This window comes from Pectinophora gossypiella, chromosome 26, assembly GCF_024362695.1.
Source record: "Pectinophora gossypiella chromosome 26, ilPecGoss1.1, whole genome shotgun sequence".
In the NCBI taxonomy this organism is placed as follows: Eukaryota; Metazoa; Arthropoda; class Insecta; order Lepidoptera; family Gelechiidae; genus Pectinophora; species Pectinophora gossypiella.
The window spans coordinates 487719-508593 of record NC_065429.1 but is presented as its reverse complement, the minus strand read 5'-3'; the positions used below and the strand labels follow the sequence as shown (position 1 = coordinate 508593).

The window sequence follows — 20875 nt, the reverse complement described above, 5'->3', positions numbered from 1 at the left end:
ACTAAGTTAGTACTTATTTACTTCCATACTAGCGATTCCTTTAAGTTTTTTTTAATAAGCAGTTCATAGCAGTAGCAGTAATAACCACATTACACACACATACAGAGAACTGAGTTTCCTTTTTTAATGTTCAAATGTTATAAAAATGTTTATATGAAAAAAAAAATGTTTTTTTTTTATTTGTGCGGGACAAAACGATTTATAATATTTATTAGATTTATTGATTATTGTTTTTTTTGACGTGACTTATTGTAGATTTGCCGCAGATGGCATTAACTACTTGGCCGGACAAATGGGGAGCGCTGAGGGCTCTCACCCTATACGATTATTGATCAAAACAACACATTATAAACATAAATTTTATTATTGAAAATACACAATTATGTATATTTTTTGGCCTTATAGTAAAATTATGTATACAATACAATACTAAACATAATTCCTCTAACGACATATCGGTACAACAGATTATTACGAACGACGCTACTACTACTATACTATACACTTCTAAAATACAATCATTTATTTATAAGGAATAATAAAAGTTAATTTTTAAAAAAATCTTGGAATGCTTCAAACTTGGCTACAATGTCATCCGAATACTCTAAAAAAGTTGTATATATAACCTTATGTTAGCACTACCTCAAGTTTTTAACGTTACAATTGATTTTTTATGCGTTATTCGTACATTTCAGTCGATTGGACGATTTTTTTAAAATTTAAAAATACAATAAAAATTAATAATTTGAAGACCCTCATTGAGAAGAATTATCACAGAATACGTTTGAGGCGATCTTCAAATTTGATTTTTGAACTGGTAAAATTTTGGTCCCTTAAGCTAGGTTAGAGATTTTATTCGAAATTAAATAATGTTGTCACAAGTTCTACCAAAATACATTTTTGTCTTAAAAATCTACCGGTGAAACATGCACTAAAATTTAAATTAGAATATAATAAAATTGTTTTTTTTTTTTCATATAAAAATATTGTTTTTTTTTTTATTATGTGATTACTGTATATAAGGCACTTATAGAATGACATTGAGCGAACAGTATACATAATGCGCGTAGAATACAATAATATTATCTTAAATATTATCACCATACAATTTGCTTATTATTAATGTAAAAACAGGAATGTTTTGTCATATTTCTGGTTTAAAAATTGAGATTCCCAAATAAGAACTATTAAAAAAAATTAAAAATTATATAAATATTTCTAAAACTTACTATTTTTGCCACCGACTTATTTATTAATTTATCGTAAGTGCAATTTTCACGGCGATACGGCTCCCACCTATCACGTGGGTCTAACAAAAAGTTCAATGAGGCGTGGGTAAAAAGTTCATTTTGTGATGGATGTACGTCTGACTACCTCATTGCGATATAGACGTGACTCGTGAGCTATGTTATGTTTTTAACCAGATATATGACAACACACAACTTTCGAAAAGAGTAAAAATCGTCGCTAAAATCCACACAACGCCTAAATGTAAAAGAACAATAATTCAAAATGTATATTTTCTCGAAAAAATATAATTTTATTGCATTCATTTCCAGTTGTATGGATTGGTACGAAGCTTTCATCATTATTAGCTAAAATTTTATCTATTATTTAGTTTATGGGGAGGATAATTAGTTTTTCTTGAGGGGATCAAGGTTGTCTATTGAAAAATCATCGTTTCCAAATGTGATACCCCTGCTGAATCCATCCTGTAGACAAAAGAGAGACACATTTAATAAATAAAGGTGATTATTTGATTTGATGGCGAGACATAATTATATCAATTTATTTATTATATTATAAAATAATAATAACCTCTTCCTTTTTTTAATTTAAAGTGTCTATATATTTCCAGTAGACACCATCTAATTTTACTTAAGTTATATCTGTCATTTTCTTATCCGCCGAAAAGGAAAGGGACGGGTAATCGACAGGCATAAAATTTGTGAAACATACGTCAATTAAAGGCAGCAATTTAAAATGCCGTACCAAAATTTTATATTGGCCAATAACCCGACAGAATTAAGTAGACAACACACGTCAAACGGGTTACATATCAGCGAAATGCCGTTTCATTCGCCCGGGTTATTAATTTCTTTTAAAAATTAACAGTTGACAATCATTCGTCCCTTTCCTTTTAGGCGGATAAGAAAATGACGGGTATAACTTAAAATACAATTAGGAGGTGTGTGATGGAATCGGGACCATAATTATAATCTTTTTAAATATTATTTCAAATATTTTTTGGAACGTCAAATTACATACCATTTTACGTTAAAACTTTCAAAACAAGTACAAAATGTTAACACAACAGAGTTGGTTACCAGTCTTCCCTTTTTATTGACAAGTCTTATAGTAGATTTGACACGTTGGCATTAAGTACCTACTTGACTGAACAAACGGGGAGCGCTGAGGGCTCTCACCCAGTAAAAAAAATAAAATAACAGGCCTGAGTGTCATCTGAAGGGATTATATTTGAGAGGCTGAATCCACCCTTGTAGATATATAGCGAAAAGCGCAGAATGACCTCATCGGAGTCTTGCAGTAAATACCTCTAATAACAGCTAAGTTCAACACGGCTATTTAGTTTTTCACAATATATAGTTAATAGGGAATCTATTCGTGAGTTTTTGTTATATTATGTCAAACGGTTAACAAAGAATCGTTGTTAAAATCTTTTTACAAAATGAGCACAAACTTTTTGTTAAAAACCCGCAAACACTCAAACTTACCAATCGTCAAGCTGTAGAAAATTAAATTACTGTCATTATTTGCGTCATTTAATTCCTCGTATTATTTCTGCGTTGTATTGTAATATAGAGCATTATAAGCTTCTTAAATCAAGTAGGTACCTACCTCTAGATTTGACTTTATGAGTTTGAATTTATGTTTGGAATTTTGGATCATAGATAATTGATATAACGTGGTTTCCAGGATTTGCTCTATAACCACAATAGGCTCGTCCCCTATTACATGGAACTTAACCGCAGCTGCCAATTTAACAGTAACTTGTTCATATCTCTGAATGCAACCTGTAAGCTCCGCTGCTTTCTCTCTTTCAACGCACAATTACACCTGGAGTCTTTACCAAGCAAAGGACAGTCCCATAAAGTGATTTCGACAATGTCCTCATCGGGAATCGAACCCGGACCTCCAGATCGTGAGCCTAACGCTCTAACAACTAGACCACGGAGGGTGTCTTTTTTCATGGCTGTGCAACCCAATCCTAGAGCGGCAAATTCTACCACACACTCTGCAGAAGAAGTCTCCAACTATAAATATAAAATGTAAAGAAATCAACGTACCTTCATCTCCGAAATACTTTTTTCTAGAAACCCGTTAAAGCTGCTGTCTAGCTCGACCGTTTGCTTCTCGCTGAGATTGCCGAAACCATTGAAAGTGTTCCCGAAGCCGTTACCAAAAATGTTGCCACTTTTCTGTGTGTCGAACGGGTCGTAACCGCTGAGACCGTTTGTGAAGCTAGTGTTGTTAAAAACCGATGTTTGGAGGTTGAAATCGGTTATGTCGTAGTTCGGTTTTTGGGGGAACGCTGGGTTGGGTTGCGGTTGGGTGGGGATGGAGAAGGGGGTGGAGCCGAACAGGTCGCTGCCGTTGAGGGGCGAGGGTTGGGGGGCCTGGTGCTGCGCGGTGCTGCGTTTTGACGCTTTCGGGGGCGGCGCCACTGTAACGAAAAACTTTGTGGTTCAATTTTCTACTGTATCATCATCACCAGCCCATTAACGTCCCCACTGCTGGGGCACGGGCCTTCCCTATGGATGGATAGGGAGATCGGGCCTTAAACCATCACGCGGGCCCAGTGCGGATTGGTGGTTATTAACGACTGCTAATGCAGCCGGGACCAACGGATTACCGTGCCTTCCGAAGCACGGAGGAGCTCGAGATGAAAAATTTTTTTAGGTTCCCACCCATCCTATGACCGAGGGCCTTGTGCCGAGCCTTTTCTTGCAGCTTCTTTTCCCCGGCTATACAGGTTGTGAGCTGCAGTAGTTTTAGGCGGATGAGACATTCGTTATGTAAAAAATGACGATTCTATTCTGTCTTCTTCTCTCGTGTGGGTTGTGAGGTGGATTACCAGCCTCGTCTACCCTGGTGTCAGAGTTACTATTGAGCTGCCAACGGCCCCTGATATAGCTCATGTAACGACTACTTACTTACATCAGTAAGTAGTACCCAGGACCAACGGCTTAACGTGCCTTCCGAAGCACGGATCATCTTACTTTCGAACAATCAGGTGATCGGCCTGTAATGTCCTAACCAAACTAGGGACTGCAAAGTAATTTTTGTGTATGTCCCCACCGGAAATCGAACCCAGAACCACTGGATCGTGAGCCCAACGCTCAACCACTGGACCATGGAGGTCGTTTTAAGTGTAACTATGTTGCCTACTGAATTACGTGTTATGGTGTTACTTACAAAGCGGCGGTGTGGGTGTGACGGCGCTGTCGACCCCCGGCGCGGCGTAGCGTGATACGGGCTCCGACTCGTACGCACGCGGGTCGAAGTCTGCAATACAATAAACATAACCTCACGACTATATCCCAATTGGGGTAGTCAGTACATCCATCGCAAGATCAACTAAGTACCCACACTTAACCTGTCTGTTAGACCAACGGGTTAGGTGAGCCGTATCGCCGTCTATAATGGTCGAGCAGACTGTTTTAGTGAATGTCATTGGTGCAAATTACAATAAATTAGAGGTATAATGCACAGAAAAAATACGTGATATTTCTCTCATTCAGCGCTTCTCATTCTCTTATCGCCATCAGTCCACTAAAGTCGATTATTTTTTATAAATATAAACCTCTCAGACGAGGCACTGAGCCGAGGTTCGCGTCCAGGTCACCCTCAGGCCTAGGGGGCTGAAAACGCAATATTAAAACACTAGCTTTTGCCCGCGACTTCGTCCGCGTGGCGTGTTATAAAAGAGAGATCTTTGTGTGTGTGGGAGTGCATATCAAATTTCAAGCGTCTAACTTAAGCGGTTTAGATTTTTCATGCAAAAGGATTTTCCCGCTAATTCCCGTTCCCGTGGGAATTCCAGGAATTCCTTTCTTAGTGCACCTCTACGCTACCTAAGCTACGTCCCTTCCAAATTTCAAGTGCCTACGTTTAGCCGTTTAGACTGTGCGTTGATATGTCAGTCAGTCAGTTTCTCCTTTTATATATTTAGATAGATTCATCTATAAAGCGATATTGCAATTTGACCTTTGCCCAAACTAAAAGTGTCCTTACAAAATGAATACCCGATTCTTAACCGTGAAAAGATTCCCCGAACTGTATATTTTCTTTTCTGAAAAACCGGAGGCAGGATTGTAATCCCCAGTCAACCTACAATAAGTGAAAAAAAAAACGAAGATAATGAATACACACCACTGTCCGAGTCGGAATTGAGTAGGAGTCCTTCGAGCTTGGTTCCTACGACGGGATTCTTGCTAGAGGAGATGTCGCCCAGGAGTTTGCTGCAAGCATAACATCATTATTCATATCAATGGCTATATATTTGTTTGTACGCCAAAAACGCAAGGATCGTCCCAAACCCACCTATAGCTACACCTTTAACTCGGATGGACAGCTATTCTGCCTCCAATGTGACCGAGTTTTCAGAACAAAGTTTGGCTTTGCCAGTCACATTCGAGCGCACGAGAGAAGAGACTGAGGTCGCCGTTGTCGGATACGACAAGGAGGACTATATTATTATATATATTTGTTTAGGGTTTTCCGAGGTGAACTTTTGAATTCGGATTATTGCTACTAGCACAAGCTTTGTTTGTGTGCCGAACTACGTGGAGCGACGGCGGCAACCACAATTGCTGGCAGTGCCACGGGGCCGCACCAACCTGCTTAGTACACATACATACACATACATAAACTCACGCCCGTAATCCCTAATGGGGTGGGCAGAGCCACAAGTAATCAAAGACAACTTGCAGCCACTGTTGATACGAAGTCCAAAGATGGATATGATGAACCTTATGGTGATAAGGGATCAGCCTATCGCCCATAACATTAGTCCATCATGTTAGAGGACACAATCCCTCTGTCGGTTTTTACGACATGCCCGGGAAGAGAAGCAGCTGAACGTGTTCTATGTTTTTTATATGCTCCCAGAACAGCATAGAAGCAACCTGCTTAGTAAATTGCCCTTTATCCGCGCACACTCAATGTAGACGGTCGGCGTCGGTGACGTATTGACAATGTACAAACTATTATGTGTGGAAGCAATTTATTCATACTTGCTGTAGTCGATTACAGACGAAAAAAAAACACTTACAGTAGCAAAAATAGTACACTAAAATTAAAAAAAAAAAACACTTTAATGTTATTGATTTTATGTCGCCATTTTTCTGTGCTTAGCTACTTACGCCGTTTCGTAAATAAGTTGAGATACTGGTAAATGACAAAAGGCACGCGCCGATCTAAGTATACCTTTATACACAGCAATAAAGGCCAGGTATGACAGTATGACCCGCCCCCCGCGGTACGGTTGTCGTTGCGTCATTTTTGAGCCACAAGTAAACAACTTAAAGAAACTTACTTTCCGCTGGTCTTCCCGTTGTGTATGGGAGGCGGCGTGGAGAGCAGCAGATTGTTGTCGTTGCTAGAGTTGAACGTATCCGTTGAGTTGTTGGAAAGCGCATCTGTCGCTGGAAATATTTTGTTGGTAATTAATAAAAGCTACCAGGAACATTTCTGAGCAGTTACGTTATCAATTAAAAAAGTAATTATGGAGTAATAACAAGCACATCATTTAATAACCAATACAAATACCTTTGAATTATTTTTTCGTCATCGATTTATGTCCTCTAGAGGGTGCCACGTTGAATTTAGCATGAGGTCACATAGCTTATAACCACCGGATACTCAAGACGCTTCTAGTGACACCTCATTTATTAAATTGTCATAAGTAGTTTGGAAGTTAGGAGGGAACAGACGTATATAGATACATAGCGGTCAAACACAGAACTCTACTTTTTGCTTCGCCGCAGCTGGGTAATTAGCCAATTTGGATCAAAAATTTTAGCGCTTTCAGCCGAAGGTTATAGCGATGGTCGATTAATAGGCTTCGACCTAATTATATCGAGGGCTTCAACCATGGAATAAAAGGAACAGGTTGGAAGGGCCAAGTGAGCGCGAAACGCGCGCCATACAAGTATGAGCAAATAGTTTATACTTCAACTTTGCACTCCACTCGTCTGCCACCTTTACGACACACGGAGCTCCGCGATATATTAAAAGGTCCTGTGTATTACTTATAACCTGAATGGCAATAAATAAGTCAGTAATTCAGGCTTCAGACAAAAATTCAACTCAAAATTCAAAGTTTAAAGTTTTCATTACACTGCAGTTAGATGGCGCAGGTTGACGGTAATAATAAATTATTATCGAGCCTAAAAAACACAGGGCAAAACATATAAGCACATATGAATTAACACGCGACAGACAAAAATTTTGACAAGGTGACATTTTTTTTGACGTGGTTGAAAAAGTTTTTTTTTAATAAACGTAAAGTTGGTACCTGTGTATCCAAAAACCGGTTTTAGAACAAGATTTTATGTAATTTTTGTTTTTTTACGCGACTACAGCGATGTAAAAGACTTTTGTGTTTGACCGCTATCTATGTAAAATAGAATTGAAATATAGATTATTTAATGTATGTAATTTACGTCTTTTTTTACAAATTATTATTAATCAAGAGAAAACACATTGATAAAAAAATTAATCTATCGCCATCTCCGGGCAAGGCATTCCCAATATAAGTATTTGATTACTTTCAGGGTAGTTAACTTATGAAATTCTGATTACCAAATAAAGACTAAGTTTTGTAAGGTGAAAAAAACGTTTTCTTTTTTCTTTTAGTTGAATATATAAATAAGTTATTATTAAATGAGTTGTATTTATGAATTTTAATAAAGAAATATGTATGTAATGTACCTAGTAATAAGTGCTACATTTTGTCACGTTTTTCTATGATGCCACACGTTGCTTTTTATACAAATTCCATAATTATTACGTAATTAATTTGACTAGTTGGAAACAAGCCTATTGTAAAAGGTTTTACAGAAATAAAAAACTGTTTTTTATACATTATTTTAGGTTTACGCGGTTATTATCATAATTGAAACACATAAAAACGGGTTCTTACCGCGTTTAAATCAGGTCACAGTCATCACATTCATCCCGTGATCATGGCACTTGCAACAGTGTCGAAATCGAGAGTCTCATATCCCTGATTTAAACGTGGTAAGAACCCGTTATTATGTGTTTTAACTATTTTTTAATCTGCTCAACTTACCGATTTCAGGCGTGTTATTCCCGTTCATAGCACTGAACCCGTTAGCTAGGGTGAGGGACGCAATTTGTTTCTCCAACTCGGCCGGCGCCTTGAACTCCGCAATGTCGCTGAGGCTATTGCGGGCTAGGTACGCTGAGAGGTCGTCCTTGTACGTTATTTTTGATAGCTCCTGTAAATTGAAGAATAAGAACAATTTATTTCAGTACAAACTTAGCTTACACCGCGGCATAAGAAAACCAGGTATAATTAAAACACATAATAACGGGTTCTTGCCGCGTTTAAAATAGAGATATGAGACTCCCGATATTTCGACACTGTTGCAAGTGCCATGATCACGGGATGGATATCGGGAGTCTCATATCCCTATTTTAAACGCGGTAAGAACTCGTTATTATGTGTTCCAAGTATGTGTTTCCGGCCAAGTAGTTAATGACAGTAAGTTGTTAAACCTACAATAAGTTACGTCAAAAAAACAATCGCTAACACCTTGTATAGGCTAGTTATGTTATTACCTGTAAGCGATTTTTGTACGCATTCATCTGTAGCTCCAGCTTCTTATTCTGTAGGGACAGCTTCTGCATCTCAATGTATTTACCATTGTCGTTCAAGAACCGCCTGAAACATACAACGAACCATGTTCAAATTATAAAATATCTTTTTTCAATAGCTACTACATAGTAACACTTTGAATAGTAATTTTTTATATAACGAACGTCTCAACCGCCTAAAAGTATTGCATCTTCACATAACCTGTTGTCGGCGCTGCAGTAGCTCCGGCGTGGGGTTATTGTTTGTTGTAGATGTTTAGCAGATAGGATTGCTTCAATGAAACCTTCGTCTTGAGGGGGATTTTTTATTACTGGATTGTTTCCTTACATTTTTGTGCGTGTACGCGATTGTTACGTTGTTTTAGTTAGTTGGTCGTTACGTGCGTGACGCGGAGATAGGTAGAGAGAGCGAATTGAAAAGAAGACCGGGACCGGGACCGGAACGTTATCGGGGTTGCCGTTTTTCAATATTATGGTGCGTTCACGTTGGCGTGAACACCTGTATTTATTTAAATATTTGGGACAACAACAGCTCTTAACAACTATAGCAAAAATATCATACTTAAAAATAAAGCCTATTATAACATCCATGAATACCTAACGGATAATAGTCTTATATAATATACTTGTATCTTTAGCTTTAAATTGACATCTCTGCTTAAAATCCTATTGTATAAATTGTTGAATTTAATAGTAAGTACTTAAATAATAAGCCACTATTTGTATGCCTACTAACAGGCTGAATACAGAGATTGTAATAACTTTATGTAACACCTTTTGTATACCTGTATTCACAAATAAAGATTTTGATTTGATTTGATTTGATTTGAAAAACTAAGCCAATAAAAAGTATTAAAACTTGAAACAAGCATAAGCTTGTATAGCCGGGGAACAGAAGCGTACAGTCAACCACGTTTAAAATATCCATCATCATGATCAACCAGCCAGCATCATGCCACTGCTAGGTGCTAGCTAAGCCCATACTTCCTCCATTTTGCACAAACCTATCGGTAATTAATAATAATTATAAAAAAATTTGATAAAAAATATTTAATGAAGTACAACCGGTTTTCAGTAATAAAAAACCGGTAAAAATGCATAAATGCACATCACTATTTTTTTTTATTGTTTTAGTTATAATATGCAATAGTGTTGCCGAACTATCGACAGGCGGAGTATCGATAGTTTTCCTTGAAAAATATTAATATTAACGATAGTATATATAATAATAATAATAAAGATGTATTATCAGAGATGACAATCCATAGGTGTTAGGAATTCGTCATCATCATCTCAGGGATAATGCTAGTATCCCGTTTTCGCAGGTTGTTATCTTAAATTTTGTACTCAGCGCTCCCCATTTGTCCCGACCAAGTAGTTAATGCCATCTACGGTAAACCTACAATGAGCCACGTCAAAAAAATTTTTATTGCTTCTGACAATTACAACATAAACAGCCTATATATCCCACTGCTGGGCATAGGCCTCCCCTCAATCAACCTGGGGGTATGGAGCATAGGTTGGTGGAGCTGTTACACTGTGTTGGTGGTGCGTTGTTGTGTGTGTGTTAGCTATAGTACAATAATTAACGTAATTCAAATTCAAAATTATCTTTATACAATAGGTAACATAGTTACACTTTGAATCGTCAATTGTTACAAACGAACGTCTCATCCGCCTAAAACTACTGCAGCTTCTCACAACCTGTATAGCCGGGGAAAAGAAGCTGCAAGAAAACGGCACAGGGCCCTAGACGTTCTTTAAAAAAATGTACCAACCTGTAGGCCAAGTCGAACGCCTGACCGATGGTGAGCGTGATTTCGGACGCTAGCTTGGTGGATATGAACACGAAACACTCGTGCTTCTCTGGTGTCTCGTGTCCATTCATCTGGAATCACACATTTATGGAGATCATTTTACCACCCATTATTATTCTGATGACTGTCAGTACTATTCAGAGGCGGAGGACAGGAGTCTTTGGATGGCTTTGTAATAGACTACTCTGGGCGCCATCCCACTTGCGTCAGACAGAGTACTGCCGGGCGGAAGACAAGAGGGAAACCACTGCCCTATTTTTCCCTAAAAAAAAGTAGCATGGAAAATGCTGCACCAACAAGAGCGTGGCTCTTAAAGTGACGATGATGATGATGATTATTCTGATCAAAATAATTAGAATCGATATAGACAGCAACATCATTCTACACATAATATGATCCAAATATCAAGAAAAAAATAGTTTATACAGGGTGTTAGTGACATCGTAACAAATACTCAGAGGGATGATTCAAAATTCATGTCATCTTTTTAGTTTTTTTAATTATTTTCAATTCTATACCTTTGCGATGGAAAATTCCACTTGATATTAACTCAGAATAATCAGCTGAATCATCCCTCTCAGTATTCATTACGATGTCACTTACACCCCATACAAGTACATACAGTAGCCATACAAAGTAGGTATGGGTGTTAATGACACTGTAACGAATACTGAAGGGGATGATTCAGACTATGATTCTGAGTCGATATCAAGTGGAATTTCCTGTCGGAGAAGTCATGAAAATTTTAGAGCTTATATTATTTTACGTTCCATACTTTTGCGACGGAAAATTCCACTTGATATCAGCTCAGAATCATGGCCTGAATCATCCCTCAAAGTTTTTGTTACGATGTCACTAACACCCTGTATATGCTTCTGCCATTACATTACATTTTTGAATAAGTATGTACCATTATTTATTCGTAGTATGTACCCCAGCAATGAGAAATAGGTAATTATCACGTTAAAAGTGAACAACAATCGTGTGTTTGGGGAACGTCGATTGGAAAGTCCATCCATCTTTACTATCGATGATTTTCAATTCCCCATTTGTCCGGCCAAGTAGTTAATGCCATCTGCGGCAAATCTACAATAAGTCACGTCAAAAAATAAAAAATGATTTTCAAGATCAACAATCGATAGGATAACTATCGATACTTCGACAACACTAGAACTAAAAGTCTCTAGTTTTGGTAAAATAATAAAGCATTTTTTTCTCCAGGCAACACTCACCCCGCCATTGACAGTGCTGCCACCTTTAGCGATGAACGAGAAGTATTTCTTGGCGCCTTTGTCGTCAGCGCAGTAGGATATCCGGTGGAGCGGGAACTGGTACATTATGTTGTTCGATCGCGGCTCCTGGAAAGAAAGGCATTGAGAATTGGATAGTTGCGTAGGTCCAAGATAAATTATGAAATTCTTAATACTTAAGTAAAGACAGATTTTAAACCTCAAGTACTTGGGACAATGCACCAAGTACTTGGGACTACTCCAAGCACTTAGGACAACACCAAGCACTTGGGACAACCCCAAGCACTTGGGAGAACACACCAAGTTTTCTGGCCACGTGTTTCCCTCAGCGTTACAGATTCCGATGTGGTAGTAGTTTTACAGCTAGTTACATAATATGTAATTTAATTTTTGACGTTCAAAAAGCGTCAATTTTGAAAAAGAAATATTTTTGAATTTTGAAGTACTTGGGACAACCCCAAGTACTTAGGACGACCCCAAGTACTTAGCACAACCCCAAGTACTTGAGGCAACCCAAGTACTTGGTACAACCCCAAGTACTTGGGACAACCCCAAGTACTTAGCACAACCCCAAGTACTTGGGACAACCCCAAGTACTTGGGACAACCCCAAGTACTTAGGACAACTTGAGACAAGTTAGTGAAACTCCAACTCGTTTCGTAAGTCTGCGTGCTGCGTGCGGTGGTGGATTACCAAACCCCATCAACCCTGGTGTCAGGGTTATTATTGACCCACCAGAGGCATGACATGGCTCATGGAACAACTATCTACTAACAGGGCATTATAAGAGAGATTCGTGCAAAGCATGTCGGTAGGAGTAACATCGCTTTCACGTCACACCGGCGCGTGCGCAAGGTCACTGCATGCGGACACTGTTGTCGGCACTTGCCGGTTCACTGACTACATTCATACATACATTAAGTACATAAGCAGACATATGTTTACGTAAATGTGTGTCCGCGAAGCCTTGTACGGTGGCAAGCGCAGATAGATAGGAAAATACTTGTAATTTCACATGTGAACAAAATAGTCACTATAAAATAGGGATGATCGATATTCATCGATGGGCTTAATTTGCACATTTCAAATATGTATACATTACTAGCTTTAAAAATCTAGACTATATCCCAATTCGGGTAGTCAGAGGCACATCCATCGCAATATGAACTAAGTACCTACACCTCACCGAGCTTTCTGTTAGACCAACGTGATAGGTGAGCAGTATCGCCGTCTATAATAGTCGGGCCAACTTGTTAGTGCAAGTCGGGGTTTGAACCGGCGCTACTCGTTTGAGAAGCAAGCTGGTGATCCACAGGACCATTGTTTTCAAATTCAATTGCAAATTCAAATTCAAAATTCAAATATGTATATCTTTACTCAGTAGGTAACATAGTTCCACTTTGAATCGTCAATTTTTATATAACGAACGTGTCTCATACGCCTAAAACTACTGCAGCTTCTCACAACCTGTATAGCCCGGGAAAAGAAGCTGCAAGAAAAATCTCGGTACAGGGCCCTAGACGTTCTTTAAAAAAAAACAAAATATTGTTATACAATTGAGTAATTTAGCTGCTTAATATCAGTTCTCAGACAGTTAATTCCACGCATTCATATCTTCTAAATAATCACTAACTTTATAATAACCTTTTTGTAAAGTTTCTGTTTAACTACTGTCTTAAAAATTTGTGACTGTTGTGACAATGTGACTCTATACGTACGTTCTACATGGTAGTATTTTTTTTTTATATAATGGTTGTATTTTGAACCGGCGTGTGTGAAAGAAACGATTTACGAATGTGTAGGAAGCAATAAAAGTGTGTTAGGAATGCAGGATCGAAGCAAATGGAATTCCACAGTCTCTGTTTACCCCGGTGGGAAATAGGCGTGAGTTTATGTATGTATGCCTATGGTCGTAGTAACACCCGCACCACGCCACTCAGTTGCGGCAGCGGCGTGTCATCACCTAACCGACTTCCTGCGTGTGCTAACTTGTTTATGTAAACCTTTATTTGCGCACGCGCCGGTTTATAACTGTTTCGCACGAGAACTGCGCGAGCGACGGAGTTCCTTGTAAGTATCATAAACGTATATTTAGACATAAGTATGTAAACATTGGCCCCGATTCCTGCAGACACCTCTTAATTTTACTTTAAGTTATACCTGTCATTTTCTTATGCGCCGAAAAGGAAAGGGACGGATGAGTCACAGCTCTTAATTTTAGGAAGAATGAGTAAGTGAATGAATAACCCGGGCGAATCAAAAAGGTATCTCGCTGGTATGCAAACCATTTGACGTGTGCTGTCAACATAATTCTATCAGGTTATTGGCCAATGTAAAATTTTTAGACGATTGTTTTAGATTTGTGCTTGAAATTGACGTGTGTTCCATAAATTTTATGCTTGTCGATTACCCGTCCCTTTCCTTTTCGGCGGATAAGAAAATGACATAACTTAAAATAAAAATAGGAGGTGTAAACAAAAAGACGACGGAAAGGACGGGTAATCGACAAGCATAAAATTTATGGAACTCACGTCTATTTTAAAAACAAATCTAAAACAACTCTATAAAAAGAATACATTGGCTTAGAGAAGAAGATGGGAATGAATGTGGAGTCTCACCTGAATAGCCACTCCGTCAACGGAGATGGTGATCTCAACTTTCTTACACTTGGCTCCATCCTTCGCTTCAGACTTCTTCAGCTGTTGTGTGAACTGCAGCTTCTTGATGGCATCCTTCACCACCTCGATGCCTTTAGGTTGCTCCACTTGCGTGCATCCTAGGAACTGGAATGGAGAAGGCGTTTGTTATAATTTTTTTAAACAATAATTCAAATCTATCAAAGATATTAACTCAGAATCATGGTCTGAATCATCCCTCTCAGTATTCGTTACGGTGTCACTAACACCGCCTGTATACTTATATAGGTTATTTATGTACGTAATTTGATAGCAGCGTATTAAATTGAAATATAATATTGAGTTTAAAAATAAATAATCAATAGTGTCCTGTCATCGGCACGCAATGATATCGCTGTCGGCATAATCGGCATATAATATCCATTCATAAAACCAGACTCAACTATACGCGAGTATCTAATAACAGGGGCGTCGTTGTGTTTACATACAGACAAGTCCAGGCTGTTAGGGTAGGCAGAGCACTAGCCTTTGGTCTTGGTTCCATACAAGACCTTCCTTCTTCCATCAGAGTCGCTAACTCTCTTCAGAGCTTCATAAACCAGTTGCGAGCTCATTTTGAATTATGCGGATATTGGTGCTAATTCCTGTAAATACCATCAAATTTTATTTTAAGTTATATCTGTCATTTTCTTATCCGCCGAAAAGGAAAGGGACGGGTAATCGACAAGCATAGAATTTATGGAACACACGTCAACTTTAAGCACAAATCTAAACCAACCGTCTAAAAATTTTACGTCCGTCAATAACCCGACACAGTTAAGTAGACAGCACGTCAAACGGATTGCATATCAGGGACGTACCTTTTGATTCGCCCGGGTTATTCATTCATTTACTCATTCTTCCTAAAATTAAGAGCTGTGAATCATCCGTCCCTTTCCTTTTCGACGGATATGAAAATGACGGATATAATTTAAAATAAAATTAGGCGGTGTCTGCAGGAATCGGGGCCATTGTTAGGATATTACTATTATGTACTTTGATGTATTTTATCTGTTTCAATACTTGTTTTGTATGTGTGTGTATAGTCTATTATTTATTATTATAGTTTCCTTACATTATGGTTAGGTATATTTTTAGTGAATATGTATTATATTATATCGAGTATTTATTAATATATGTACGCATAGTATAGAGAATTTATCATATTAACTATTTATTTTTTGCAAGCTATTTGTAAATGTTTGTTTCCTTTTCGTGGTTGCCTGGAAGAAATTACTCCAGAGCAATAAGGCCGCCCAAATTGTACTGTATTCATGTGTTCTGTGCAATAAAGTATATTTGATTTGATTTGAAGACCATTAACCCAGCCCCAGGGGGGACAGAGTCTTCTCTGCCCTCCACTGGGGCAATTCCTGTTTGGCGCGTCCTTGCCGTGGGGGTGGGCGCCTCTTACTTCAGTAGCCCGGAGTGAGATGGTAGCTGAGTTCGAATAGTGACCCAGACCTACGCGGTATAACTTAGAACCCTTGCTCAGGGATACGGGTGAAGACCTCAACGGTTGCAGAGGCGGAGATGGGAGCCATGAGTATTGCAATGCAGGACGGAAGGGGCAAGTCACAGGGACTGTAACCTGGAACCTAACAGAAGGCATCAGTAACTGTCAGTACTATTCAGAAGCGGACAGGAGTCCTAGGACTTGACAGGAGTCCACGGCTTTGAAATAGACTACTCTGGGCGCCATCCCACTCGTGGGTATACTCGGAATTGTGGGTATATTTCTTTGTTTGATAGCCCAAACCTCAGGAGTGGGACAAGAACACAGGCTTTTAACACGCGATTTTCGCACGCATGACCTGCCCGTGACCTTATTCGAAGCATGTTCATTACACGCAATTAAAATTAAATTTTAATTGCCAACCTATTGTTTTGCAGTCGTTATGTTTTTATCACTTCATGCTGGGATGAGAGGCAGAAATATGTTCTTGAGGTATTAAGTGACATGTACATAATTATATGTAAGCCGCTGGTCCCGGCTGCATTAGCAGTCGTTAATAACCATCAATCCGCACTGGGCCCGCGTGATGGTTTAAGGCCCGATCTCCCTATCCATCCATAGGGAAGGCCCGTGCCCCAGCAGTAGGGACGTTAATGGGCTGATGATGACGATGACATATATGTATATATAAAATCCGGGACAACTCTCTTCGGAGCAAGAGGTATCCTGTAGTTGTCCCTGTTTCGAATCCCGGCTCGGGTTTTAACCAGTTTGAATTCATGTTTCGACCGCAGATAATTGATATCACGTGGTTTCTTGGATTTGTGCCCGGTTAATGGCAATAGGCTCGCCCCCTATTACATGGGACTTAAACATAGATGGCGAGAAGCGGGTGTACTATTATAGGTGTATTATAATAATACACCTCAGCCTACCCCTAATGTCCTTGTTTTAATTGTGAAGTTTGTTTATGTCAGTCATATATAAACATCACAAACAATAAAAAAATGCGAGAGTGTTCTAAGCTAATTTTGAAACATAAAAACTGGAATCTAGAAAAATCTAGTTTGGTGAAGTGTGCGATAAAGTGTTTAGTGAAGTGCTTAGCGAAGTGACGGTGTCAAAGCGTGTCTGCGAAACTCTGTGTAAGAAGTAGTAAGAACAGTACCACGTGTGTTGTGTACAAAACTCATTCACCTTGGCGTTTTCTTCCAATCCTGAAAAGGCGCGTGTATCCAAATGTAGCCGTTGGGGGCTCCATTGGCCTTGCTTTGGTCCTGCCCGAATAGCAGGGTGATAGTGGAAGTGAAGTACCTCACAGCGCAGTGAAGTATTTGGTGAAGTGTAGTGAAGTGTTTGGCGAAGTAACAGTGTCGACCCGGAAGTGTGAAGCTGAAGTGTGAAGAAGTGTTTTCTTCCCATTCCGAAACCCACTTACGTAACAATAGATATTTACCTTAACCAGATATGCGACATGTCCCTTCACGAGCGCATCCGGCGCGTGTATCCAGTTGCGGCCGTTGGGTGCGCCATTGGCCTCGTTCCTGCCAGAATGGCAGGGTGATAGTGGAAGTGCAGTGTCTCAAAGTGAAGTGTTTGGTGAAGTGTACAGTGAAGTGTATAGTTAAGTATTTAGTGAAGTGCTTGGCGAAGTGACAGTGTCGACGCAGAAGTGTGAAGCTCAGTGTAAGAAATGTTTTCTTCCCATTCCGAAACCCACTTACGTAACAATAGATATTTACCTTAACCAGATAAGCGACATGTCCCTTCACGAGCGCATCCGGCGCGTGTATCCAGTTTCGGCCGTTGGGTGCTCCGTTGGCCTTGCCTCTGCCCTGCCAGAACAGCAGGGTGGACATCCTGGAACAAACACACAAACAAACATTATATTATATAAAATAATAATATAGTAATAATAATAAAAACATTTATTTGCTCGAATATACATTGTTAAAGGTCTTAAATCTAGTACAGTAGGTATATTCAACCTGTTTTTAGATGTGCAAATGCATAACATAATTTCAGTAAAAATAAACTGAATTAATTGTGGGATTATATTTTTTTACATCAAAAGATTTACTTACAATTTATTATAAGTACCATATTAACTATCTAGAGTTATTTTCATTTTTAGTCATAAGCATTTATAAGTCACGTGTAAGGTATTCGTTCACTGTGTAGAAACACCTTTCCCTCAACCATTTAGTAAGAACTCCTCTTAACTCGGGAGATTTTAAAGCTTTTATATTTTCTGGTAGTTTAAGTATATGATTTATTTCTATAGATCTTCTATCGTGTGGGTTGTGAGGTGGAATACCGACCTCACCGATACCGATTTCTACTAGATGTACGCTCGGAAAGGAGCTTAATGTTATAGCATAGAATAGCCTTTGGGTTTGGTTCCATATAAGACCATTAACCCGGGCCCAGGGGGGACAGAGTCATCTTCTCTGCCCTCCACTGGGGCAATTCCTGTTCGGCGCGTCTTAGCCGCGGGGGTGGAACTCTACTTCAGTAGGCCGGAGTGAGATGGTGGCTGAGTACGAATAGGGACGCAGACCTACGGGGTATAACGTAGAACCCTTGCTCAACGGCTGCAGAGGCAGAGATGGGAGCCATCGGTACGGCAATGCAGGAGGGAAGTGGCGAGTTACAAGGACTGTAACCTGGAATCTGTCAGAGGGCAGCAGTAACTGTCAGTACTATTCAGAGGCGGACAGGAGTCCTAGCATGGCTTTGTAATAGACTACTCTGGGCGCCATCCCACTTGCGTCAGACAGAGTACTGCGGGGCGGAAGGCAAGAGGGAAACCACTGCCCTATTTGTCCCTAAAAAGTAACATGGAGAATGCTACACCGACAAGAGCGTGGCTCTTAAATTAGTGATAAGCATGGAATAAAGAAAAATACTACGAAAATGAAAAGTTACCGTTCGGTTAACGTGCCTGTAATGTCCTAACCAATTTGTGATATGTCCCCACCGGGATTCGAACTCAGGATCTCTGGATCGTAAGCCCAACGCTCAACCACTGGACCACGGAAGCCGTTATACACATGACATAAGCAAAACACAACATAATCATATTACACAACACAACATAATATATATCTTTACACGGCATACAACGTATAGAATCTTATAATTAACATTAATTACAATTAATTAACTACAATTACTGATTATAGAAGATTTATGCTATGGCTTATGGATCCGATTATGCGCATGATAGATCTATAGTTGAGTAGATCGTTAAAATGATTATGTTTTATTCATGGCAAAATATAACGCAATAGTTATTGCAAGTGTTGGAACAATAAGGAGGAAGATAAGGTAGACTTATTGCTACATAGCGATTGTTTCTAGGCATCGTTACGGAAGACAATACAAGGAACAAAAATAAAATTGCTATACAAAACTCTAGACGAAGTAAATTCATCTTTTTTGGGGTTATGTCATCATCATCACTAATTTAAGAGCTCTCTTGACGGTGTAGCATTTTCCATGCTACTTTTTGGGGAAAAATAGGGCAGTGGTTTCCCTCTTGCCTTCCTTGGGGTTATGTATACGTAATAAAATACCAAACAGTATAATTAAAGCACATAATAACGGGTTCTTACCGCGTTTGAATGGGGATATGAGACTCCCGATATTTCGACACTGTTGCAAGTGCCATGATCACGGGATGTCGAAATATCGGGAGTCACATATCCCCATTTAAACGCGGTAAGAACCCGTTATTATGTGCTTTAACTATGATAATAACCGCGTAAACTTAAAACAATGTATCAAACAGTATTTTGAATTTGTCAGAAAATAAATTTAAAGCTCATTTGAAGATTACTTTATGTAAAAGCAAAGCTTCATGTTTAAGCAAATAAATTATCTTTATCTTTATCTTTAAAAAAGCTTATTATAAGATAACTTTTTGTATTTTATGTGTTCTACGTACCTACTTAACTAGTATTATACTTTATTATACGAGGCGCTCGGTGGCGCAGCGGTTAATGCGCTCGGTCTGCGATTGTTGAAGTTAAGCAACTTTCGCAATGGCCGGTCAGAGGATTGGTGACCACAAAAAAAAAAAATCATCTCGAGCTTCTCCGTGCTTCGGAAGGCACGTTAAGCCATTGGTCCCGGCTGCATTAGCAGTCGATAATAACCATCAATCCGCACTGGGCCCGCGTGATGGTTTAAGGCCCGATCTCCCTATCCATCCATAGGGAAGGCCCGTGCCCCAGCAGTGGGGACGTTAATGGGCTGATGATGATGATACTTTGTTATATGGTCAAACTAAAGTTAAAACCACAATCTAAAACTAAAAATAAAACAATTTATCTTTGTCAAAAGTAGAAAGAAACAAAACTTAGCCAATTTGGTCATTTGTCCTTGTTTAAAATTGGCTTTGTTCCGAACAACCTCTAACCTTTACTTTTCGTTTTTGAAAGTGTCTGCTAAAATAAAATCTAGTTTGCAATGGAAACTCTGTGGTCCAGTGAACGCTCAACCGAGTGTTGGGGTCACGATCCGGAGGTCCAGGGTTGGAATCCCGGTGGGGACACATCACAAAAATCACATTGTGATCCCTAGTTTGGTTAGGACATTACAGGCTGATCACCCGATCATCGGAAAGTAAGATGATCCGTGCTTCGGAAGGCACGTTACGGCCTTTGGCAGATCAATAAAAACCCTGACACCAGGGTTCATGAGGTTGGTAAATTGGTAATCCACTTCACAACCCACACGATAGAAGAAGACCGATGATAGGTCTGGGATCCGAACCTGGGACTTCACTGTGCGAGTCAAGCGTTCTTC

General features: G+C 39.2%; 1 protein-coding gene across 5 annotated transcripts in view; it reads right to left on the bottom strand.

Moving 5' to 3' along the window:
- Window positions 1-345: 345 nt before the first annotated feature.
- LOC126378406 (PTB domain-containing adapter protein ced-6) overlaps window positions 346-20875 on the bottom strand; it is an 85035-nt gene continuing 64505 nt past the window's right edge. For 4 of the 5 annotated variants that reach the window (XM_050026748.1, XM_050026744.1, XM_050026746.1 and 1 more), the window contains exons 2-12: window positions 17806-17923; window positions 14551-14715; window positions 11915-12040; window positions 10644-10753; window positions 8830-8932; window positions 8318-8486; window positions 6560-6668; window positions 5395-5483; window positions 4438-4527; window positions 3309-3685; window positions 346-1712 (exon numbers count right to left, since the gene is read on the bottom strand). In XM_050026748.1, coding sequence (XP_049882705.1) covers window positions 1635-1712; window positions 3309-3685; window positions 4438-4527; window positions 5395-5483; window positions 6560-6668; window positions 8318-8486; window positions 8830-8932; window positions 10644-10753; window positions 11915-12040; window positions 14551-14715; window positions 17806-17922 — 1533 coding nt within the window. In that variant the 5' untranslated portion in view covers window position 17923 and the 3' untranslated portion in view covers window positions 346-1634. Of the gene's footprint in view, window positions 1713-2735; window positions 2747-3308; window positions 3686-4437; window positions 4528-5394; window positions 5484-6559; window positions 6669-8317; window positions 8487-8829; window positions 8933-10643; window positions 10754-11914; window positions 12041-14550; window positions 14716-17805; window positions 17924-20875 lie in introns of all 5 variants that reach the window. The other variant, XM_050026745.1, reaches the window with a different exon arrangement.